The sequence below is a fragment of the Labrus mixtus genome, chromosome 7 (genome assembly GCF_963584025.1).
Source record: "Labrus mixtus chromosome 7, fLabMix1.1, whole genome shotgun sequence".
NCBI classification, from domain to species: Eukaryota; Metazoa; Chordata; class Actinopteri; order Labriformes; family Labridae; genus Labrus; species Labrus mixtus.
Genome location: NC_083618.1, coordinates 13260585 through 13287118, shown reverse-complemented (window position 1 = coordinate 13287118; position 26534 = coordinate 13260585). Strand labels below are relative to the sequence as shown.

Genomic DNA, 26534 nt, shown 5'->3' with positions numbered 1-26534 from the left:
TTACTGTGTATACATCTGTTCCTTCTGGCCATGAGTGTGCAGTCCTTAACCTGCTCTTTTGTAAAGCGTCTCAAATAACACTTGTTTTGAATTGGCGCTATATAAATGAGGATTGATTGATGTGCCATACCCATTATATTATCTTTTAATTCCTGTATACTGTAAATGTACAGATTTGTAAAGAGGAAACCGAAATAAGCTTCATGAATGACTAATTATCATGATTCATGACATCACTTTAATAAAAGGAAGTATCAATAGATGTACTGTTAATCTACTTATAGGTCAACCCATTTAAGCACTGATTTTCTACAGTAACAATATCCCAGAAGGAAAAAGGCTTTCAAGTATTTAACATGAAATTATAGGACAGGTTTTGTTGGAATGGATTAAGAGTTTAGTCATAGTGCGATTATAATAGAATGTGCTCACTGCTCTTGGATTTTTGGCCATAGCTGTCTGAAGAGGCTTAAAATATGGGATGCCATTAAGAATTAAAAAAATATGGTCATCTGTCATTAGGCGTGTGATCTGTCTGTGTGAATGGAAACTGATGGCACAGTAACATAACTCTCCTCGACTGAACAGACTTGATTTGGACTTGGTTAATATGCAGGCAGGGGAGCAATGTGCTGCAAGGTAGACCTCTGTTTTTCAATTTATTTCCTGCATATAGATATATTTAAACTGAATAGTGTGCAGTGTATATTCTTTCTGTGGGAGTATATGTGTGTGTGAGTAGGTTTATGTGTGTGTGTCTCTGTGTGTGTATGGCCTGTTTAAGAAGCTTGCATTTGTTTGCTGGCTGTGTCTGGGGCCCAAGGTGGAGCTCTTTCTGTCAGATGAGTGAAGCTCTGCAGATGCAGCCACTGGGAGTTCTGTTTCATCTCCTCTCATACTGCTCTGGAGCAGACATGCAAATCCGCTGTAATGAGCGCAGCCTGTGTGGTTGTGGTGGTGGTGGGTGGGGGGCGAGAAAAGGGGGATGAACTCAGGAATTTAAAGTGGAGAAAGGGAAGGTGGAGGAAAAAGGTGCGACGCAGACAGTCGTGCCAGATAGCAAAGCAGGGGAATTTAGGGGTTTAGGAGAGGGTTATGTCAGGAGCGTTGGAAGTGACAGGAAGTCATCCCTCTCAAATCAAACATTCATTAGCCCGCTGTGGCTGCTCCCTTCGCTGTGGAAACATTGAGGTAAAGATGCAAATGGTTCCACGTTAATTAGCCTTATCTTTTACACCAGCTAGACACGGCGTGAGAAAAACAAAACAAAACAAAAAACAAAGTACAAAGTCATCATCGTGTTAGCAAATGTAATGAGGCTTTTGTAAGGATTCTGCTGAAAGTTTAACATCCTTAAAGGCTTGTTATTGATTCTGCAGTTTGTAGATTTACAATATACTAAAAAGACATTGCCTGTTAAATCATTATAGCTACAAAACACTTTGAGTGACAAGATCTGGTTTAATAGACCACAGCAGTAGTCTAAAGCTTCATTTGAATGAAGAAAATGATTTATGAAGACAGGGGTTAATACAGTGCTGTGGGTCTATTTGTATTTCACCTGCCGAGCTCAGTCTTTGATTTTTGAAGTGAAGTGTTAGCACAGACTAAACCTCCATCAGTCTGTGCTAGGTTGTCCAAAGCCTGTGCCAATGCGATTTTATTCACTCATAAAGAATTAAATCCCAAGTCAATGCTGGGTCGCTTTGGCTTCAGTCTCCATCCAATAATGTAAAGCACTCAAGACTTTTGATGAGGTCTGCAGATCGATAGGAGGTTAACAGCCTCTCCACATTAGATGAGACCCACAATATGTCATGGGGTCTTTAACCATTCATGGGGCATAGTAATGTGGGTTTTTTTGGTTTGACAAACATAGAAACTATCAGTTTGAGGGTCTAGAAGCAAGGGTCCAACTAACAATCTTTCAGTGCATATTTCAAGAACCATCAAGATTAGGCAAATAGACTGATCATGGATTTTAAAGCTCAGTCTGAGATGACTGCAGAGTGTGTCTGTGTTTTGTTTTTCTTGTACTGCAGTGTTGTTACATCTGGTGAAAAGGACATGTGCAGAAATGGAGAGATGAAATCCCAAAAAGGAAAGGCACTCTCTGTCACATAATTATCAAATTACAATAAGGGTGTATTTATTCCTCTGACTTCTGCTCCTTTCCTTACTTTCTATTGCTGTTTAAAGTACATTTTCCCAACTAGTGCTTTGTCACTAACTGAATGCATGTAGTACACAGTTTATGTACAGAGTAGTAGTACAGGCTCTGCTTAACTGAGAAAGCATGTCCAAAACGTCACAGTCCATGCTGATTGCTTTCTGACCTCTTGAAGAAAGTAGTACCATGTGAGCCTTAGTCTTAGGGGAGCTCAGGAAGCTGGTGGTTCCTGCAGTTGATGTGCAGATAAAATGCCTGAGTGCCTTAAAAAGTCAATGAGGTTAAAAAGAACTGCAAGTGAAAATATGTCAGATTGCAAGGATTGTGTAGAGCGGTTATACGTTATTTTCTTAAATCAATTGTTTTGGTTTTTCTTTGTTTAACTGATAATCTTTGCGTTTTGGACTTTTTGCTGGACTAAAAAGGTAATTGCAGAAGTGACCTAGGGAGATTGCAGCCCAAATCAAAACACATGACAACAGTTTATTTTCACAAGTTTGGAATGAGCTGTTTACCCATAATACCCAATCTAATATTCGGGTACAGAATAAAATGTAATATGCCCACACAGCTTCCTCACCTTCCTCCTCTGAAATTAGAGTTCCCCATTGGAAACACCACAGCCAATTTCACAACAGCAGGGCAGTGTCTCCTTCTGCTGCTCTCAGACTGCGGCCTGTTCACTGCTTGTTCAGACTGAAGCGAGTATTGATGTTCAAGGAGATAGTCCATTGCGTTTTGCATGTTGTACTCCAGCTGTACTTAAAGCTGAAACAATCAAATGATTCAGCTTGTATTTGATTGACAGAAAAATAATTGGCAACTGTTTTAACATTTACATTTTTTAAGAGAAAATGTCAAACTCTGTGTTCAGAGCTCCTGCCTTACATATGAGAATTTGAAGCTCTTTTCTAGACTACAGCAATTGAAAAAAATGAATTTGGATACTGCCTTTTGGCTCAAGGAATAGGATTGATTAAAGAAATTAAGCAAAAACAATATTTTAGATCTTAAATTTTTTTCACCTATAACTAATAATCTGCAGTTTAATCTGGTCAGGTAACAACATGAAGCCAAAATGTTTTGACTCTGGGCCTAACTCACGTGTCTGGTATTTATTGTGGTAAATCCTCAGGTTTTGTAATGACCTATTGTAGCTCTTGTAAGGCAGTAACCACACACTGATGAAACCTTTTTTCGTCAAGAGGTATTTTGACTGCAGAGCTTAAACCAACAATGACTACTGCTACCTCACCCCCCCTTCATTCAAACCCAGATAAACAGCAACATTGTCTCCAGGAAACCAAATTAATTGAAATTATCTGGAAAGGGCAACGGAGTAGGCTGAAAAGAACAGGTACTGACACCGACAGCTGTTCGTTCCACATGAAAAACAAACTCCTGGGCGTGTCATACATACATCGTTGTACGTAGCCTCTGTCTCATGTTTTACTCTACTTCCCTCTTCTTAATCAGCAGTAGACGAAAAACACTTTGCCCTGAAATTACCATGGAAGTCAGTTGGAGGATGCCCAAGGAATTTACGCTTGTATAAACACAGACAATTCCTGGTGACACAAGACGGGTGCTGGTTTGAATTCAAAGGCTGATTTGAGGGCTTTATACTGTATCCTGCTACACCAGCTTTGACTGTTTTTGTAGTAAACAATTTCAGCACGTATCTTCAGGTTTGTTGTGATTATTAATCGAGTAAATGATAGACCGGCTTGCTTTGCTTTAGTATATACATAATTATGCAGATTGTGATGGTATTCATATAATTGTGAACAATTGTAACTACTATTTACAATATCATTTCCTGTTTTCCATGAAGCATTTTTGGTTGAAGTAGAAGAAGAGTATTCAAGGATACAAAGAACCCCTGAAATACCAGTGCAACAATATAAATCTTTTTAATTATTATACCATTGCATACCAATTACTTGAAATGGATGATATATTATTGGTTCCCTAGTTGTAAGGCCTGATTCAGTACACAAAATAATTTGTTGACACCAAAGTGTTTGCTTTCCTTTCCTTTCTGCTTTGATGATCTTAACTTTAAATTATAAAATTCCACTTGAAAATCTTGGATGCGAATGCACTATTTGCTGACATACTAGCTTTCACTCAAGTTAAATTTAAAGCTAGCACTGTTGCTTTGTGTTATTGTGACATGATAATTAACCTGAAATCTGTCTTTTTGTATGCTCTAAAATGTAATCATTGGTTGCTTATGGCAGCCATATATTTATGAATGCTGTGTAGGTCACTGTTTCTTAGAAGAAGATATAAGTCAATTTTGTGAAGGGGGCTAATAAATTATGTTATCAGATTACTGCATTGATTGACTGGTGGAATTACTAATGGCCAATAGAGCATTTTATGCGGTATCTGATACATTTCGTGTACTGTATTTTCATCACAACAACTCAGGAGTTCTTATCTTTTACACGTGTCACTGATGTCTTAGTAAAGCAGAAGACAGAGTACATAGAAAACACAAAACAATTGAATTGTGACTTTAATCCCTCTTATTTGTTCTGTGTTGTTGTGCAACTTCCCATCCAAGCTACATTATCACTCTAGGGAAAGGGCATGGATTTATGGCAGGTGGCCACCCCTTAGCAGTTTTGAAACCTTGATCATAAATTGCTGCCAGTTCCTGTGAAGCGTTTGCATTCAGTACACCATTATAAGCCTTATATTTGTCACAAACATGTGCACTCATGTAGCTGCAGTTGTTTATGAATTACATTAAAAGCCATGTCTCAGAGAAAGTGGGAAAGTATACACCCTGCATGTTATCACTGGGCTGTGTTATTATCTGCAGGTACAGTGTACGACTCCTGCAGCATTTTAAGGCGCATGCACAGAGATGCAGTACACCAGTGAAGTGAGGAGTCAAAGAGCAGCGCTTCAACAGCTTAATGATGTAGCGGCATCCAGCTCTGTCAGGCAGTAAACTCTTTAATATGCTGTTAATTATTTCTGAGAGATTGAATATTGATTAAAAAGCAAAATGGTTTTAATTATAACTCCAGCTCTATTGCCATCCTAAATGAAGAAGATATTTAGGCTTTACGTGAGTAGAACATCCAACAAATCTACCACACCTCTACTTATTTCAACATTGTTTAAATTTGTTTTGACTGTGTCCTTTCTGCATTTGAAATAGTACGTTTTGTCGAAGTGTAACCGATGTGTAACGGCTTCTTCTCTGAGCTCAGGCTTCAGAGCTTCACTGTCTAAATTTTAAATTCATGACCTGATTCCTGCTCTGTGTAGCACTCACAGAACATGCATTGCCCATCCAGGTAATTCCTTTAAATCTTAGCCTTTTGCCTTTTTATTTCATTGATAACAACTGAAGATAGACAAGAAATATGGGAAGAGAGAGAGGGGGAGGAAATGAGCATCAGGACTGGGAGTCAAACCTGCGTCCAGTGCGACAAGGACTGTATGCCTTTTCCTGGCAAGCATGCTCTACCGACAGAGCTAAACCAGACTACGTGTTCTTTGTAATGTTCATTACATTCACATTTTTTTGCAAATTTGTTTAAAAATTAGAGCAACTTAAACGATTAACATATATATCCATTAAAAAGTTGAAATAATTTATTTCTGTGAATGGCTACATTTGAAATATTAAACTCATTAAGAGGTAAATTCTACTCTGTTACTGTTGCAATTACTGCATTGCTCCCGCAATCTTTGTTTTAGAGATGATGCAAGCTTGTATATTACAAGCAATTGGACAAGCTCACCAGAGACAGGCTCAATACTTAACATCAATGTTGAACTTGATCTAGAAAATGCATATGCTAGAGAGGATATAGGCCCTCAAGATTGCAACCAAAACGCTCAGCCTGCCAGCATGGTTTGGTCTGGTTGTGATTCAGCAGAAGAATCTTGCAGGCTGTGAGGGCTGGCATGGAGTCAATCTCCCAGGGGGAGTGTGTTAATGCGGGCCCCCAGGCCGTGGGAGCGGGGTAATTGGGTTCGCATGGTTGGTGTCAGGGCACCCCTGCCACCTCCAAAACAAAGGCCACCTCCCAGGCAGGCTGTTAGGGACGGAGAGACATCTCACCCCCTGATCACAGCTCTGATTCACTGGAAAGGCTTATTCAATTACTGGAATCTAGCACTTTTTTTTTGTACCGACCTGCAGATTGTGCAATGAGCTGAGGGCCTTGTGCTTGTGTTTGCACCCTTCAATTTGCCCAGACATCTTTGTGTCCTTAAATCTGAGTATACATCTAGCCCACAAAACCCACATTAACATGGAAAGTGTCTGGCTGCTGATAGTATCCCTCTAATAACTCTAATATTAAACACTGCTCCATCCATTCAAATCTCTCTCTCTCTTGGTTTGTGTGGCTGCATTCAAGGGGTCACAAACCACATTGCTTTCTTTGTGGCCTCTCCAGACTGCCTGAAGCGACTCAGTTGATCCACAGCCAACTCCCACATCTTACACTGCTCTGATCCTCTGTCCCTCAGCCTGCCTGTCTGTCTGTCTGTGTATCTAAAGCAGCTGGATGCTTTTTTTCTTTACCACTCTCTTATTGGACCTCACTTTAGTTTGACACTGACTAATAAGACAGAGGTGTCTCTCTTGCCGTTTTAAGGTTCAGTGAGCTTTAAGGAATTCAGGGTTTAGCTTTTGCTTTGTTGACAGCTCTCTCTGCTCAGCGTTTAACTGCCCCACAGCCACATTTGTGCTCCTGATTGATTGGCAGAATAATTATGGTCTTGATTTGCTCAACCACAGGCGAAGTGGGATCAAGGGGGTAGGGGAACAGAAAGAGCATGTATACCATTTTTCTTTTTTAAGAGCACAGCAGAGAGGTCTGCTTGCCTGCATCTTAAAAGCCAACTTTAACACAACATAGCCCTATAACACTGACACTCTTGCACATCTTATTAGAAGCAGGGAGGCCCCGATTGGCACACGGCTCAGCTGTTGGCTCAAAAAGGCTGAACAATGTGCTCAGCCGCGTGAGCGCTGAAGCGATAATTGACACATCCTAAAAATGCAAGTAAGGACCAGGCTATTAATGCTTTCTTCCTGGGGGTGGATTCAGCTGAACCATTAAGCCTTTAATTGAGAAAGAAGAATGACATTAAAAGCTGTTGCCTTGGCATTGCCGTTACCTACTTGTGTTTTTTAATGAAGATGAGGCTTATGGCGGTTTCCTGCATTAGTATTGAGCTCACGTGCGCTCAGAATACTTAGACACATTGTTATTTTATTTTTAGAGATCTCAAAAATAACTCCTGAAGTCCTTTGCCTCCAGGGCTGGAAGAAGTGAGGAGTCTCATTTTGACTGAAGGGCAGGTGAGCTGAGTTCCCACCCCTCCCTGTTTATCCCCATTGCAATCTCTACGAAAACAAGGGCTTCTCCCACGCTGGATGTAAAGCTGTTGATATGGAAGGTATGACCAAGGTTTCGGTCGAGAGTAAAGATGCCAAAGGCTTGTTACCAGGTTACATCACTGTTGTTGTTGTGAGTGCATGTGCCAAATCTTCAGGCATAACAGAGGGAGCACGCTTAGCGATTCCCCTCCTTTTTTGCCAAGTTACCATCACACTACAGGAAGATTCTTGTCATAATTAGAGTGCTCTCTCTCTCTCCATGTCTCTCTGTCTCTCTCTATCTCTCTGTCTGTCTCCCTCTCGCTCTCTCTCTCCCTCTCTCGCTCTGTCTCTCTCTCTTTTCTCCTCTATCCACACACATTAAAGTCTGGGCATCATGTAACAGTCAGTTGTGTAAATATTCATAATCTGTTTAAATACCAGTAACATTGTTTTTCATTCAGAATACACCACGTCTTCAGTTCAGAGGTAGCATACAGCCATCACAGTTCTTAATGATTGTGTTTCTGTGTAGCTGAGCAGGCACATGCTGTTGGAGTGTTACCCGTGATGGATGCATGACTTCTGTAAAAGGGGATTAATCGCGGAAATTGCAGATAAGTGCAGGAGAGCACTGGTCTGGTACCTATAAACAGTCGTGTGTCTGCAAGTGGGAGTGTGAATGTGAGCTGAATAGCCTACTCTTTTCTCAGAGAGGAAACGATGACAGTAATGCGGAGGCTTTTGAACGGAAGTTGTTCTAGGTAGGCAGATAGGTGTTCCAGGTACAAAGTAAAATAGGCTAGTCTTGTTAGAGTGTGTTATATAATAATAAAAATTAGATTTTGTATTTTTGAGAACAAGTGTGCCATTTATAGGTAGCTTGGAGAAAAGGACACACTCCCTCCATAACAAGCTACATAAGAAATTGGGGTCAAAATACAAATGCTCTACACAGATTTCCATTTATTTGATAAATGCCATTTGACATTGCCATTTTATCCTAATTAGTATCAGCGAGTGGAAATGAATAGATGGCTACAAATCATAATATTGGTCCCATTTATATTTGAAGTGTAACACAAAACTATCTTAAAGATCTTTAATCAAATCAACCCCTAAGAGATTTACCTGCGGCATGCTTTATAACTAAGGGTGGCTATACACTAGACAATTACAGATCGGGCTGCCTCCGACGGAATTCTCACAATAGCAAATTGAATGGGAAGCATCACCAAACGGATGTTGGGTACTTTTATAGCTCACAAACATGGCAGTGAACATAAACTGAACTGAGCACTGAACTGTACTAAGCAAAGTCGACATTTAGTCAAAAGTGTCAAAACAAAACATGGTTAAAGAGGCCATACAAGTTTAACTTGATATGTTATTGTATACAATAAGATATGTATTTACTTGTCTATAATTTAGACAATGTCATAGAGCAGTATATATCTATCATTTCACAGCTAAATGGAAAGAAAGCAGACTCACTGCCAGTCACAGTGTCTTTTAGATTTTCAGACTTTCTTCATTTTTTGTCTCAATGATGGTCAATCATCTAGTGTGTGCCTTCGCATGATTTTATTCTTAAAAATCAGTTGAGACTGTCCTTATGTCTTTGGTCGGTTAAGATTTGAAAAGCGTTGAGAGTGTAGTCAGTCTAAGATAGCCTGCCTTAAAATAGTTCATAGGTTTGGAACTTAAACCATTGAAATGAGAATATTTCAATTGATAGAAGTAATTTTGAACACAGTTGACTCTGACCAATGTTGAGTGACTGCAATAAGTACAAGTCTCTGCTAAATAATGCAATACCGCTGCAGTGCAGTTTTGTTGTTCTAGATGGGTGTTGTGGAAAATCAGGGATTTACTAAAAAAAAATGTTAGAAGGAATCTATCAAAGTTTTTGGGAAATACCCTTGTGCCTTTATATTTCTACAATGAAACATTCTATTTGTGTGCAAAGAGGACACATTGTTGTTTTGGTGAGCGTACGGGAGGTCAGGTTTTTAACTTTCAGGAGCCAGTCAAGTTTTATGTTTAGATAGGCTTATTGCCTCCTGGTTCTTGCTCCATAACAAACACCTAGAGGATTGTGAATGGTGAAAGCAATTGAAGTATATAAATTGGGAATTATTTGAAATAAACCTTTTTCTATGTATATGAGACTCAATGTAAAAAAAAAGTCGAATGACACCAGTGCTATTAGCACTTAGCACTTTGAGATTTTAAATGTAAAGTGCCTTATAAATAAAATGTTTTATTATTATTATTATTATTATTAATAATAATAGCCACGGTTACAGTAAAAAATTATAAGCTTCTTCCCCAAGTTGTAAGTAACTAAAGCACCATTATTATCAGTGTCACGCCCAGACTTTCCAGTGATGGTGCCATCAGTGATTGTAGCCATAAAGGTCTTGCCATGCTAGGAAAGCTTGTATCATTCTTAAAAGAATATCAACTTTTGATGTTCTATTAGAGCATCAACTCATTTTTTTAAAATCAGACCTTGAGATGGAGCTGTACGAGATTTAAAGTCATGCACAATGGTGCATCAGTGGCAACAATCCATTCTCTGTGCATGTGCCCTTTTAAAGGATGAAATATTTCTATCTTTCTTCTTATCAATCTCTTGAAAAGGTAGACAATATTTGCAATTCCCCAAAATATTAAAGTACAGTAACCTTGAGGAGAAGTCAGACTTCGGCTTTCAAGTTTTGTTTATGCACTACATCTGATGTGATCCTTTTTTTGCCTTTTTAAACTTTCATATTCTGGTCTTGTACACACTCAGGTAAGCGGAGGCTGGTATTCAGTCAGGCAAACAGTACAAATTAATTTTTCAGGTTTATGACCCTACATTATAAAACAGGAATGGCAGATGCAAGCATTAAGTGTACACTCTGTCTGCTTCACTTAGGCTTCCTATCCTTTACTAACATTTTCTTTGGGGTGTCATGCCAGGCCTTAAAAACAACTCCCTAATGGGAACACACTGCCTCATTATTGTTCTCGGGATTTTCTTTTAAAGGAGAAGACTTGGATTTAGGGCCAGATTTACTAAAGATTTGCGTGTCTTAAAACGTGTGCAAACTTGATACCACCAGCAAAAAATGTGCTATCTGATCTACTAACGGTGCGCAGTGAGGATTGCGTCTTTCATATGAGCAAAACAACACGCATTGTCCATTTAGTACGTTTGCCTTAATGAATATGCAATATGGGACGATTCTGCCCTAGCGTGCAAAATACTGGGAGGAGAAAATGCAAAGAAGTTAAGTTAGTACACGCATTGCGATTTACCAAGCCTGGCAAAAATTGCGGTGATTGTGACGGTGTCTGTATTTAAAACCTTTGAAGAACGTGCTAACCCAGGAGGCCAGTGTTACGCACAACAGGCTGCTGTTATTGAAGTTAGGAGGAGACATAGGCACAATCAAAGAAGGCATACAGATCGCGTTATTCCCCAAGCATGTTAATATATTTGGAATGACAGCAGGAAACAGCATGATTAAACTATATTGTTACCTATGTATAGCCAACAAAATTTAACATTCACAGCCTCTGCATTCTAAAGAATTTCAACATTGACATTTATTTCTTCCTATTTCCCTCACTTCGAAACATTATATTTTAAACTGGGGATTTCCTTTTTCTCGGGCTGCACATCCCTCCCCCAGCTCGTGCTCTCCTCTCCATAGTGCGCGCGTCTCCTTCCTCTATAGCCCGCTGCCGCTACGCTTGGATGGGGGGACCTCACCTCTGCTTGTACCCCCATATTCGATACTTCTTGCCAGAGTATTTATGTCCAATCAGACAGCACTGGCCACCTTTCTTGTGCGCAACAATGTGCAGAGTGTCGCGCTTGAGTGCCACAGAGGAGACAGCTCGCACCTCCTGCGTAATGTATGACAATTCATCTTCAAAAGATGGAGGGAAGAAAAGAGAGGTCCTGTTTAATGCCGTGATTTTCTTATAAGCCAAATTTTCTTTTTGTAATATTCAGTTTTATCTGCTATAACTCGAAAATACTGTACGTTTAATGCCTCTTCCACTGATACCTATTTTGTGCTTGCAGTCATCCTGCTTTCCGTCCAAACTCTCCATGACTTAAACCAGTAGAACAAGCAAAAACCTAACTTAAATAGAACCTCGTTTAACCTACCCAAATTTAGAGTGCATACATGATTTACTTCTGCTTCACCTAGCCATTCCCTACTGGGGATGTGTACAAATACTTGTTGACGTTAGTATTCAAGTAACGTTTCAGTACTGGTGCACCCGTACATGCGTTATTATAGTTTAACTTAGTTACGATACATGTGTAACCACACTTTCTGAGTTGGTCTAGCTGAGATAATGATACACAAAGAAAATGATAAAGGGTACACAGAGGTATAATCCTCCAGCCACAGCTTCGGCTTATTCAACATACACATGTGCACAGTGAGCGGTATTACGGCACAACTGCTTTACTAAGCTATGCTAACTGTGAAAGGACACATTACGTCAAAAGGCGAGCGCACATAACAAAAAACAAAACAAAAGACGATGATGTAGTGCAAGATATGTAGCTTTCAACTTGCATATCATAGAAATTCTAGTTCAATGTTTAACCACAATGACCTTGTGTGCTTAAAGCACAAAGAGAAACCAGCTGAGTCAGACAACAGGCAGTCTCAAATCACATCATTTGTTAGCCCTGTTAGCACACTTTGTTGTGATTAAACCAGAGCAAAGAAGATTAGCCTTATGTCCAGCTTAACTATTTACTATACAACTAAAATGGTGACTGCAGATATGCCCCCATTAAGTTTTGTGGAAGGAGAAAGCTTTCATGAGCTGATTTGTCATTTGTCATAGTCTCGAGCTATAAGAGAGGAAAAGTGTATGAGGAAAGAGCAGCCGAATTGTGCAGAACAGCAAAGTGACTGTTACTACAGGCTCATGGACAGCTCTTACCACAGAGTCATATGTTACCATCACTTGTCATTGCATTCAGAACTGGGATTTGAAGACAGCTGTCCTACAGACACACATCACTGATGAGTGACACACTGCAGTAAACTTAGCGAGGCAGGAGGTCCGTGTCCGATGTTCTTTTACAGTTAAAAAATATATAATTAGCGAGTGCTAGTTCATAAGATAGTGCCAAAAACCATGTATTCAGATTACTATAAATGCCCATCCCTAGTGCTATTCCCTACGTTGGTGTCATATTTTAGCCATTAGGCTGAAGGTTGCATTTGAGAAGAGTTAAGTAGACTTATTTTGTTTTTTGGCTATTTTGTTCATAGTTTATCTCGGATCTTGAAACCAATAGTTTGAAATTATTTATTTTAAGTATTCATAGATCTATTTTCTTTTAGAGTTTATTTACAGTTTTAATATGCAGCTCTGATTGATTGTAGAATGGGCGTTTCAAAGTTTCAAGTGACTATATATCTTTGTCTTGGGTAAGAAGTAATGTGTTTTTTCACATTGATTTTCATGTGCTTTATCTCATTGCTTCAAAACAGAACAGCAGAGATTTCCAATAATGTCAACAATATAAACTATACAGTCATTTTGATAAAAGGCAAATTAAGCATGTTTACAAAGATGGATTTACCGGCCTCAGCAGGTGTCAGATCATTACAAGATGATTTTCAAACTGTACCATAAAATGCACGAAAAACATATTCAGTGCTTTGGAACAACCCAGTGTTTCTTTGGAAATGCTTAAGAGCTAATTACAAACATTTGTTTTGTCAGATATGTTTACATGTCTCTCATTTAAACATTAAAAGTCAATTGAGAGTTTTACTTTCTATTGTTCTTCATTTACTATGACAAACTTTGGCTGATCTGCTGCGTCATCAATTGCTTATTTTGATTTTATTTTGCACTTGGCTTATAGTGCTTGCATACGGAGTTCTCTGATTGAGTTCTTTCTTCCTGGTTGAAATCAGTATGCTGATATTTTCTGTTTACAAGAATCTGTATTGGAGTGTTTCTTATATTCATAGTAATTAATTTTATACTATACTCATAGAGTTTGATACTCTAACTATTTACCATAAAGTATCAGACTGTTACCATGTGTACACACTTATTGTATTTATTTTACACACTAGGTTTATCTAAGAACACCAAGTTAGTCGGTTCAAATTGTGTAGTGCTTGTGTGCTATATGTTTAGGGTGAATATTGACTTTTTTGGGTTACAGCTGAGAGAAGTCACAAATAATACATGCAATAATATTTACAACAAAATACAAATCTAGATGCGCATTGCCTTTTTGTCAATAGTGAAAACAGAAACATCCAACCGCTCTCTGTGTTTAAAGTTAATGATATGCTATTCTAAAAAATAATATAGGATTTTCATGGAAGTGCAAGAATGCAAGATGTTGACACCATCCAAAAAAAAAGGGACCAGCCAACAAATCAAAAAAATACAACAATCCCTTATCGATGCTTAACATTAACAACATTAACAGAACTTACCTATTTGAACCTCATGAAACAGTGAAAGTCATGATCATTGTTTTTAATTGAATGTATTTCTAAGTAATTAATATTGGTTAAAATATTAATTTTAACCAATATATTAAAACAGTAAGGAATATAAATCGCTCAAGTTTAGATGTTTGACTTCAGTAACATCGAGCTAGATGTGAGGTATTGAAACATTCTCTCCATTTGGGAATTTGACATGATACAATTTTCACTTTCACCAAGGCGGTTATGTTTTCACTGTGTGTTTGTCAGCAGGACTACTGGAAAACAAGCCATACAATTTTTATGAAACTTGGTGAAAAGGTGTAGCAAGGGTCAGGGAAGAACCTTTTCCATTTTGTCCAACGTCCTGATCCCACTTACAAACAGGTAACTTTAGACCATATGGATCTGTTTTACGAACAAGCAATTGAACTGTTCTAACTGTAACTCTGGTATCTAAGCAACATCAGACTCGCTTACATGAATGTTAAGAATCTCATGTAATAGAAAATAAATGCACAGCTCAGATGACTGTGTAGGCCTTTGCTCTTTAAAGTGCCCTTTTAGTATTATTATAGGATTATTCAAGAGATATTAATTGAGGAAAAACATTATCATATTGAATATTTTACCCCTCGGATATCACCTTAAACCTCTACGTGACTCTTGTGCCAGTTAATGCGAAAACACAGATTCACAAACACTCGGAAAACATATTGTGAAAAATTATACATGTAAATAATTTGTCTGATAAAGTAGACTTCAGCTGTTAAAGACAAGTTTAACCAGCATCTAATAAATATGTTAGGATGGGACTTACCATAAACACAATATAAAAAGAGTAAGATCAGGAATGAGGCAAAAAACCTTGAGATATCCCAGGTTTTAGATGTTTTTCCAAATGACAATATTTAAATGATTGAGGCAAAAAAAGGACAAACCTATGCACATTCATAAAACATCGGTTCTTTCTAAACAAGAACTTAAATGGAAAAAGGTGGTTATTATTGTCATGTAAAAAATATGAAGACAGTTTAGTGCCATTCATTTTAACAATATAATGCTTGAAATATTATCTTCTTCCTGGGTGGGTCATGCTTTGGGGTAGTAACATTTTCAAGTGTTTACTTAGTACACACATGAATTTTGCAGTAGTATGAATGGGGAAGAGGAGAGATTTTATGACGCAGTTGCTTTGGCCAGAACTCTCAATCGGTTTGTACTTGCCGAACATGATGCAGTTGACGTAATCTGCTGTGTTGTGTGGAGTAATCCCTGGTTGTTACTCAGCTAGTTGCCTCATTGCAGACTCCTGAATAAAAGAGGGCCTGGCACATGTACAATAAGCCCGCTGTCAGTTTGATTGAGCCACTTCAGACTCAGTAGCTGAGACACAAAACACAATCACTGATTTGCTGTCAGTGCTCTGTTGGCGGCAGCAATGTTGATAAGTCCTGTCAAGAACTTGGAAAATTAAGATGTTTCAAAAACCCTTTCAATTTCTCATTCAGAACTAAATCTGCCATTAATCCCTGGAGGATAAAGAAATTTTGAGCGTTGATTAGAGAATGAATTTGACCGTCCATTTCTCCCTCTGAGCTTTTGAAAAAACTCTCAGTGCTAAAAACAAATTAAAGCCGAGAGAGAGAGAGAGAGAAAGAAGTTTTCTTTTTTGCTGCTGTGACAGTGACAGACCCTATTTTCCTTGTGACAGATCAAAGCGGCTCGGTTTGTGTGAATGCAGTTTGGTTCCCCGGGGCTTGTAATCATAGTGCCTCAACTCTCTGACTTCTTCAATGCAGACTCTATTGCATTTTCCTGCTCTCTGCCAGGCCAGATGCCAGCATCATGATGCCCTTCACACCCTCCCCCACAGCTCCAAAGCCCCTGATAACTCTTCTTCTAGTCTTTCCAGCCTCCTCTTCCTCCTACCCCCAGACCCATTGATGAACATACTCAGAGTCAGACAGTGCTCCCTGACACAGCAGCACGCTGGGGCTTGTCCCCGCTCTGACTGTCCCACAGCCCCGGAAGGGTAATGAAGGCAGCAGGAGGGCCGCCTTACTGCCTGCTTGTGTCGTGCTTCATCATTCCTGCCACAGCCAAAGGTTCTCTAATTAAGACACCGACATGGCCCGACAGATTATGTAGCAGCTGGATCATTAGCGTAAAGGGTCAAATGGCATACATCTCCGTGTAGCAGGCGGAGCTCCTTTCATCAACCTCTGTCTCTGTCAGCTCACCTCCAGCCGTCACCAGAAGGCTCTGCCTGTTTGTTCATCTCTGCTGCTAGCTTCAGCCCTTATTCATGCTGAGCGTGGGGGCTCAGAAAGAATAGAAACATTAACATCAGTACCACAAATCATTGAGATATAGAGATAAGGCAAATAGTTTTCCTCAAGGCTTTGAATTAGTTTACAGCGCACTGTGTTTCGCACGGATGCTTATATCTGTACAGCTGACAACCCAATGCAACCTCCCACCTGTCCCAAAGAAAGGCATGCAATACACATTTTTTGTTCAGTTGTTTCTATTGCAGCAGCGTCTTTAAAGCCTGAGCAATGCCTATGCTCTGCTTGTGTGTTCCCATACCCAGGTTCAGATTCTGTCTTTGGCACAAGCACACTGACTGACACAAATCCTTTATGGTTTGTATCAGACCCGGCGCCAGGATCTGAATTAAGCTGAGCCTCTTACCTGTTACAACTTCTCTTACCATATTCTATTGACTTCTTTTAAAGATAATTCTCTGAAAAATGTACAACACAGAGAAAGCTATTCTTCACCCGTCAACTTTTAATACATATGTTAATTGACAGTTACAGTCACCAAACAGTTACTCTCTCAGCAGAAGCAGTGTCGGTCATCGTAGCTGAGATCGATGAAGGAGAGATTGTGATCCTCAGAAAGTTGTCTGATTTTTCTTAGGGTGAAAGTTGAGTCCCTGTCCTTCCCTTATTGCCTCCTCTGTTGCATTAACATAACCCTCTGTCCTGCTGCTGGCTAAAGTATCATAATGTTCTTGCAAGCGCATTAGTTTAACAAGCAGGGCAGAATCCAGACATTTTTGACTAGGGTGGCCCAACCAGGGCCTTGATTTATGCAGGGGTGGCATGAAGTTTGTGTGCATACACAAAAAGGATAATAATTTATTCACCCTTACTATCACAACTAATTATATCTACTAATTACATTGCTGCTCGTGCTATTTCATTTAGATTTCAGTTAGAAGGGTTAGCATGTGTCGGGCATCCCTTCAACATAATAAATAAATGTACATTAGCCAATCTAATTACCTAACAGTATGACATTTATTTAAGCCTATTTATAAGTTAAAATAAGAATCCTTCATTAGGTGAACAGAAAGCAAGAAAAGCATATTGATTTTCAAAATTAGTTGTTCAATTATTAAGAGACTTGTCTCTATGAAAAAAATAGCTTAGCAAGGAATATCCCTTTTTTTAATTATTCGATAGAATACTCGATTAATCGAGTACTGCATCCCTTATATGATTGTCCTGAAATATATCTATTACTGCAGAATACAATACAATATATGATTGTATTGTATCGTATTGTAACATGAGTAACCCTGCAATTCCTACCTGTAATCACATCTTTATGCATTTGCTGCTGTAAAGGTTCAAATAAATGTTTGTATATTATATGATAAACTTAAACGTGTATCAAAAGTGTTTTGGCTGGATATGAAACATGATAAGTAATGAATTCATCTAAGGTCGGATCTACAGTCTAAAACATTTCACAGTGGAAATTGCACAGGTTGAAGTTGTTTTGAAGGTGTGACATTTGCTAAAAATCTATGTCTGATAAGCATGGAGCAGGAATTAAAAGGGTGTACACTAATAAAGTGTTTAGGTCCTCTAAGTTAATATGTAGATTTATATTCAAATAGGTCACATTTTTAAAGGGGAAAATGACTGTCATTAGCAGCTTGTGAGTCACCTTTATTTCAATTACAGGGTGGAGAAATGTACTCGTTTGTCTTTTCGGTGATGAGGAACGGTTCTCTAACAGTAGGCTGACTCACCTGTCAGTATTCAGACAGCAAGTGGACTCATCTTTTAGTCTGCTCGTGACTGCAGTGTTACATCAAAGCCTTTTCATCAAGGACTCCAACCTGTGAACAAACATGGTGCAAATTTTAATAAAGGAAGAATAAAAAACACATTCAACATTCTCTTTTTACAGGCAAACAGACTAAAGTGAAACACTAACTGAAACCCATCATTAAGTATCAAAAGCTTGAAATATGGCTGTAAATCATTGTTTTTTGTCTCGTTGAGCTAGAACAGTTGTGGGCAGCTTGTTTTCTGTCATTTTAAAAAGATTTCAAAGATGACAAGTTTTCACATCATAAAAACTCACATCACCCTACAGCATAGCCTTTCTTTGATGTTGTCCACCTTTTGAGCTTACTAGTTTGCTATATGGCTATAAATGCTGCTTTAATGTTGTTGCTATTGCCCTTTCCACAGCTTTGGGTTTAGCCCTTAGTTGATTAATAGTGAACACTTTGATGAAAATATGAAGGTTTGAAATGTACAAATTAACAAGACATTGGTATCTGCTGTAGGAGATGTTGAAGTAGATTCAGACTTTTAGTGTTACCTTTTTGTAAAAACGTTATTCCTGGCATGAATTAAAGGTGAACAACACAGATGCTGTTCTCCATCAGAGCAACCTTTTTAAGCCTAAAGAGAAAATCTTTTGATAACCAAAGGATGTTTGATGTTCGGTATCACTTAGTATCCAAAGGTACTTTAAACAAAACAATATATCTTTAATTTCTAAGTGATTATAAAGAATTATTTAAAACCAGTGCGCATTAATGATCTCCCCGGACTCAATTTGGTTTATCCAATTTTGTGTATTATGTCTGGATGTATGAAAATTTGCCTTCATCATCTGTCTCTGCCTGTCTACACTGATAGCAGATATTGAATTGGCAGCTGGGCACCAGCTAACCCCTGCTGTGTGAGATCAATTGAAAGGGACAACCACAAACTGCTTATGGCCGACTGGCGCCAAAGGAGATTGCCCAATTTAGGAATTCATTATTTTTCCTGACAGCAAACTTCTATAAATATGTTTTATTTTTATTCTGAAACAACCTTCTTTTTTTAATCACTAAGAAGTAAGGTAGATATTCCATTTTTGATCTATTTTATTGAGGTAAAATACAAGTTTGAACCACAGATAAAAAGCAACTGGTTCATATGTAAAAGACAATTGAGTAAGATTCCATATATCAACCTTTTTAAACGACACTGTATTTGAGACATTGAGGACTTTCAAGACCTGCCTGACAATTTGAGTGCACACTCAAAGCCACACATGCTCAAACACACACAAACACAAAAGTACACACTCGTGCAAGCATTCTTATTAAAGAGAAAAATACCACAACTTGTATGGATTTCTCTTTCTCTTTAGTGTTCCCCTTTTTTTCCTCTCAGCCAGATTGCAATGTCATCCTGCTCAGTTTTTTTTCTTCTCTACAAATGCCTGAGTTCACCTACGTGTGTAACTTTATGCCTTTCTACTTTGCCCCTCTATTTTAAGACCAGGAGGACAGTGTGCTGAGAGGGACAGAGAGAGGCAGGCTGTTGTGGGCGGCACTCTGGGTAGCATGGCCGACTCTCACAGAGCAGCCGTGGACGTTTTGCAAAACGACACTGGCTGGCTTGTTTACGGCAGAGGCTCCATTTGGGGGGAGGAAGGGGAGGAGGCAGGAAAGCTGGCAGGCAAAGAAGGAAGGAGAGGGGGTTTACTACCCTCAAGAGAGTCGGAATTCCTCCTGAGCCATTCCCCCATTTGGCTGGCAGTTGTGAAAACAATTGCCTGGCATTTACTCCCTCTGTGTGCAGATGGAGTCCCAGCTATGAGTCAGCTTTGAGAGCAGCAAGTGGTGGAGAAAGTGGTGGGATTGATCTCCTGCACAGCGAAATATATATGCATACTTTACAGAGATGCTTGGTTTTTGATGTAGGGCAAACTGTTTAGAGCTGCTTCTTCGCTTCAATTTCTTTTCATTCTCTGCTGTACTGCTGATATGCATAATATTTTATCTCCAATGTTTAGTTGCTCCGTGTAGCAAAGAGCAGTTAACTAATAAAAGCATTTCTGTTTCCTGTTTCTCCAGAGTCGACCTACAGAAGCGGATGTCTTGAGCTAAGCGAGACTTCAAACTCAACCTGTCATCTGCCCCGCTTGTTATTCCGCACCTGGTCCACTCTCCTTCCGGTGCAGAGCACCAACTGCACCCAACACCACCTCCACCTTTTCCCCACCCCTTTCCTGCCCAGCCTGCCGTCACCATGACGTCGGAGCTGGAGAGCAGCCTCACCTCCATGGACTGGCTTCCTCAGCTGACCATGCAGGCGGCCATCCGCAAGGCAGATGCCCAGAATGCCCATGGGCCAGGCATGGGCAAGAAGAGTGCCCTACTGGATGCTAACACCACGCTGGACCAGGAGGAGGTGCAGCAGCACAAGGACGGCAAGCCTCCATACAGCTACGCCAGCCTTATCACGTTTGCTATCAACAGCTCCCCAAAGAAGAAGATGACTCTGAGCGAGATCTACCAGTGGATCTGTGATAACTTTCCCTACTACAGGGAGGCGGGCAGCGGCTGGAAGGTGGGTAAAAAAGACCTTCTGCCTTTTTTTATATGGCGATGTTCCAATACCAACACTGATTTCCATACCAAAGACTGTAGTATCAGCTGATACTGAGTATCCCTCTGTAACTAGCATGATTTAAAAAAAAAACTATCAGTAGAAAACACGGATTTCTGACATTTTGCAAGCTTTGTGTTACATTACATTATCTGCTAGCACTGAGGGTAGGTTAATAAATCATAGTCTCAGATGAATGCATATTAGAGGAAGATACTGATGCACTGGTGTAATACACATCATTATTTGTATTGGTGACAGTAATGGGGCATCTCTCATTTTTAGACAACAGAAAAAATGAACACCATGATGATGAAATTGATGCTTTCTGTTTATAGTAAGTCTTCTTCTCTGAGATCTTTGGGTTTCTGCAAGGCGATATACAGTAACTTTAATCAGTTTTTTGTTCATATAAATTCTTGCGGAGCATTCTCTCTTTTGTAAACTATCGACAGCATTTGTAAAAAGAAAAATGTAATTACATAGTCTTCAAAATGACTCAGTGTTTTTGTGTATGTTGGGTGGCTCAAACTGAGTTAGAAGCCATTGGTAATCACCCTCGTCACTTCTGTGGAAGCTTAGAGAAACTATGAGTGTGCCAAATCACACTAAGTGCCTTACTCCAGTGAGTGAAAAATGGTGCAGCCCTGAGAGAACCATACGAAGTGTAAAACCCTGGATTAATATTCAGAGAAGTGGCCCCTATCTGTGCGAACACAGACTAAATAGCCTATTCATGGGTGGTATTATTCATTGCAGATGCCTTGATAGGAGAAGGCCATTATGCAGAAGGAGAGAGCCAGTGCTGCTGTGTCATCATCTCAAGGAGCCCATGATATACCGAGATGAAGCTATGCTGATTGCCTTTTAAAGGGCCCAGATGGAAATTGATATTAGAATGAGTTTTCCAATCAGTCAACGTTTATTGGAAATAGAATCTTAGGCACTGCTTTATTGCAGTCAGACAAGATGTATGAAGCCCATTTCCTGGGGCGACAAGATCTGGCGTTGGGTGGATGGAGGTGTGTGTGTTCTCGTGTGTATGTGAAGAAGAGATGAGAAGGCATGTGTTACTGTAAATGAATGATTTTCAGAGTAAGTGGCAATGCCTTTTGTGAGGAGATTAATTGTTTTATTCTGCAACCCATATTTTCTCTTTTACCTTCAACATTCCTTATTTAACTGTCAGCAACATAACAGCATATGTGCTGTCAGTCAGTCTGCATGCATTCCTGTATTCAGTAACAGTCATTCTCATTCAGTAGGGAGGTCACCTCTATATTTTGTATACAGCCTTCCATCTTTACCATTGAATTTAACCATTTAATGCATACTAGCAATTCTCTCCAGACATTGGTTCAAGGTTGCAGTAGTGTTTTCCATTCTCCTTTGTTACTGCGTTATAAAGGTTACCAGATCCGGTTGCAGAGTATGTAGCACATAATGAACTGTCTGTATCCATTTAGATTGTGTTAATATATCGTTTTTGTTGAGATTGTAGCTTTTATTAAAAGAAAATGTAGGTGGGTTAAACTTGTTGAAATATTACACAGACTTTAGCTCTGATATTATGGTGTGTCGTGGAGTTTGACCAACTAAAATAACTGTTGATAAGACATTACATTTAGTTGACACCTTCTTTTGGAACATTTGAATGCAAACACTTTTTATACATTTAAGATAGGGTGGCCTCAGTGGGAGTTACACTTGTAATGCTGGCAGTGTTAAGGCTTTTCCCTACCTGCTAAGTCACATTCCCACTGTAGACCGATGATGATATTAATCCACTTATAAGCTTCCCTAATGTGTGCCAAGCTTTTGGTCCTTTTGTTGTCAAATGCAGCTTAATCATGAAGGTCAATCAGCTGCTGATCTTTGTAAAGTAATCCTTTATGCCATTGTTATGCAATAAAACCTTGTATTAAATGCCTCAAAGTTAGAAATAGATGTTATAAAACGATTTGGAAACTTTATGAAATCCAAATTGTCAGGAGCTGTTTTGAAAATGCAGCTGATCTACTGTTTGTCTGCAGTATTATTGATAGCTAACCAGTAGTGGGTTTATTCCTCTTTTGGATGAACTGACTAAGGCAGATTTCCTATATTTGACTTTCAAGCAGTATGACATCATACAAGAAGTTTTCTTTAAATTCACATTATTGCGCCATAAAACAAAACTGAAGTTGAAGTTGAAGGTCACATTAAACATGTTTTTTGTGTGTAAAGCATGAACTAAGGTGGCATCATAAAAATACAGATGACAATTAATGAAATATAGGTACAAGGTTACTGAAGACATGTTTTTAAAAAAAATGGTGTGAACTTAATGTAAAGGTTGGTGTCTTTAAAATTCACTTAAATAATCCACTCAGCGAGTCAGTCCAGAGTTATAATGCATTTTGTTTAATATGTTTATACACTAATAACGTTTGATGAGGCTCTGATTAAGTGGACCAACAGGCTTTGACCAAATATTAAATTAGAACAGATTTATTGTGTTTGTGTTCAAAATATTTCTTCTTTTTTTACTATAGAAAAAAACAAACAGGAAAACATTACATGTCGAGGTGGATGAGGTTTTTTTTAAAGTGAGAAACATAATGTAGATTTTACATTACTGAGATGATGTCTTGTGTATCAGTATAAGTTACTGATTCAGTCAGCGTTGGAGGAGACTGACGCTCTTCAAGCAGTTTCTGGTTTAGTGACGATTGCACAGATCTACAGATTCTGGCCTGAATGTGGGCTGCAACTGTCGAAATACCCCTCACATTTAAAAGTGTGAAGAACCACATCACTCTAACCAGGATGCTGTACAGCACAGGAAACACTAAAAAAAAGTGGTTTGAAGATGTGCTCATAGGCTAGAGCCTGCGTCACGATCCTTTCTCAGTTCTTGTTAACAGGGTGTTTTCCCTGTCACAGTTTTTTTAATACTGAGAATCCAAACACCTGAGACAATGTGTATATAAGTATACAATCTGTTCATTGCATAAGACATGTGATAGGACTCCAAGAGTGCTGTTTCCATGCCCAGGGTATTTGAACGAGCTCCAGTAGCCTTAGGTTTGTTCTTAATGTTTTTGTGCTTGGAGCATTTTCACAACCCATCACACAAATGATATTTCCATCTAAGCCTGTGCAAGCGCCTGGGAAACGTCTCTCTCCCAATCTTCAGGAGGTCACCAGGAGCATGTTCAGTTGTAAGAGTTTTTCAGAGATGTGTATTTGGAAATGTAAAGTAGCATGACCTACACCTCACTGAAATTGTGTTATTCTGTAAAATGCATGAAGTAGTAAAGATTTCCCTCTACTGTGAGTATTAATATGCCGTAAATCCATCTATAGTGTGGCTGAGTATGCATGTTTGTGTGTGTAATTAGTTGGAAGAGAGCTTGCCTGGGTGGGGTGAATGTAGGTCGGATGTAGTCATCGCTCCTCTGTTCCCCTGGAGATGTCAGTTGCAGGAATTTGGGACTCAGAGCACGCATGCGTCTGCTCTGTATGATAATGCAAGCTGTGCCGGCGAGAGGAGGCCAGGCTAATCTGGGCACCAGCAACTCATTTAGTCATCTCAATAGAACTCCATTAGCCTGCGCTTTTAAGAAATATCAATAAGTGCTGTCAATAAAAACAGATAATTCATCAAGGTCAAAAAAAATGTGAACGCTGCCTTCAAGAGTGCAGAATGTGTGTTTGGCATCCATGAGCAAGCCATTAGACGGTGCTTTTTATTTTATATTTTTATTTTTTAAACCTCTCCAGCTCTGAGGTATTCATACTGTGCAGGTTTGTCTAAGCAGTCTTTTGTGCGACTCAGCTTGTATACTGTAGCTTCTGTGTCCTTCTGTTCGTTGTATGGCAAGAAAGACAGATTCCTTTCTGTTATTTCTTATAGCAACACTCCTATACACATATTTCCAAGATCAGTATTGAGTTTTGCTTGCTTTTCTTTTTTTTACATAATGCTGTATAATGTTTCTATACGTACCTTTTATAGAGATGTCAAGAAACCAGAATTTTAAACTTTGACATCATAGTAGAAAAAAATCTAATTATATAAAATCCTTTCCACAACAGCAAATATAGAAGTCCTTGTCCTAATGTTGAGTAGTTTTTTATTTTTAATTACAAAACTTTGCTGGCAAATTTCTGCACTAATACATTTGTAATGTTGCCAATGTATGCAATTTAGACAGTACTCTCTACCTTCTGGTCCTGGCATTTTTTGATTAGATTATAACAGAAGATCAGTATTTTATTAAAAGCATTGGAACTTTTGATTCTATTGATTATTAATATAATAGAGATAGCATTGTTTTAAAACGCATTGTATGACTTATTTGTCATAGATCATACTCTGTGCTTATTTGAAAGTCATCCCAGGTAACTTGAGTTTGCCCAGTTGATTCTCAATCTTTATTTGATGACCAGTTGAGATGAGACTTACTATACCTCATTGTTAGACACGTTGGATACTAGGAGCTTTATGCATTTATTCTCAAAGAAAGGAGTTAAAGATGCAGTTGATTTGTGTAATTAGTAATTCAGAGACTAGAATAGGCTGTTGTCATGACTTCTCAATTCTTCTCCATCTCTTATTGTATGTGTACTTGCGTGTCAAGAATGACGAATCGGCGCTTTCTCACTTTTGCTTCAACTGTTTGTGGGGAACTTGCTACATGAATGATTTGCAAAGGCATAGCTTCTATACACTTCGAAAAGACAGCTGCAGAGGAGGGTATTCCCCCAGTCAACCTCTACCTGCATACAACATGCATGGGCACTTGGATTGAAGAGACTAGCTAGCAGGCTGAACAAACCATAAAGGTTTTGGATTTCGTGTAAGTTAGTACATGTGTTGCTCTGTTGGTGAGTATTGCTTGGTGTTTTAAAGCTAAATTGGATCATAGAATAATGGAAAGCCCGTGTAAAAATGATAACTGTGTCGGTATTATTTGTATTATTACAAGACTTAGAAGTCAGTGCAGTTTGGTGAGAATGTGTCATTTGAACTTGTGAAATTGAAAATGACATATTCAAATGAATGCTTAATTATATGTCAAAAAAATCTCTAAGATGTCAGCTGTTGCTACAGTAACACCTTTGTAGAGGATGGACTAATTTAAGAAAAAAGACTTCTAATTAATCTACATTGACTGTTTGCAGTCCTTTTTCCAGATTCACCTCGGATGAGTCTCTTTTTATTGCAGTTCTGCCAAAGACGGAGTGACAGTGTGAGAGATTTATTTTCTGGTACATTTTCTTTCTTTTTTTCATGTCAGCAAAGGTATTGAATAGAGACTCCACATACTCTCTCAAATGTTGACCTCCTTGCTCGTCTCAAACCTTCTCCCGGCTCCTGGTGGGCTCACTTCAGGCAAAGTGTGTAAATTCCCCTCTGCATTTCTTCCAGGTGAAGAATGCCAAAGAAAATCTGGAGCAATTCTCAACCAGTTGAAAAATGCTTGAAATGTTTGCTCTTGAACTTTAACTGTTGAGGAGATTGTTGCTACTGGCATGATTTTATTTTTTTATCTGGTCCACACCTGTGTACAGGAGAGCAAATTAGCTGCGAGAGAATGTAGGTTGCTGTTGATTGCCTAACAAACATCTCTTCTCCCTCTGCTTTTTCACTCAGGCCCATAGCTCTTCCATGGTCTTGTTAACAGGGAAATATAGCTTTGGTCTGTAAATCGTCCGGTGTGCAGAGATGGGGCACAGAGCTGCCTTCTACAGGGGCCCTGGACCTTGCTTTGATCTCATTATAAAATGCAAATACACGGTACCCTAAACAGATCAAAGGTTCAACTTCC

General features: G+C 39.0%; 1 protein-coding gene across 1 annotated transcript in view; it reads left to right on the top strand.

Annotated features, from left to right (window-relative positions):
• Positions 1-26534, top strand: part of foxj3 (forkhead box J3) — a 78560-nt gene that overhangs the window by 12606 nt on the left and 39420 nt on the right. The window contains exon 2 of the mRNA XM_061043088.1: positions 20184-20679. Within this exon, the coding sequence (XP_060899071.1) occupies positions 20359-20679 (321 nt within the window). The 5' untranslated portion in view covers positions 20184-20358. The remainder of the gene's footprint in view (positions 1-20183; positions 20680-26534) is intronic.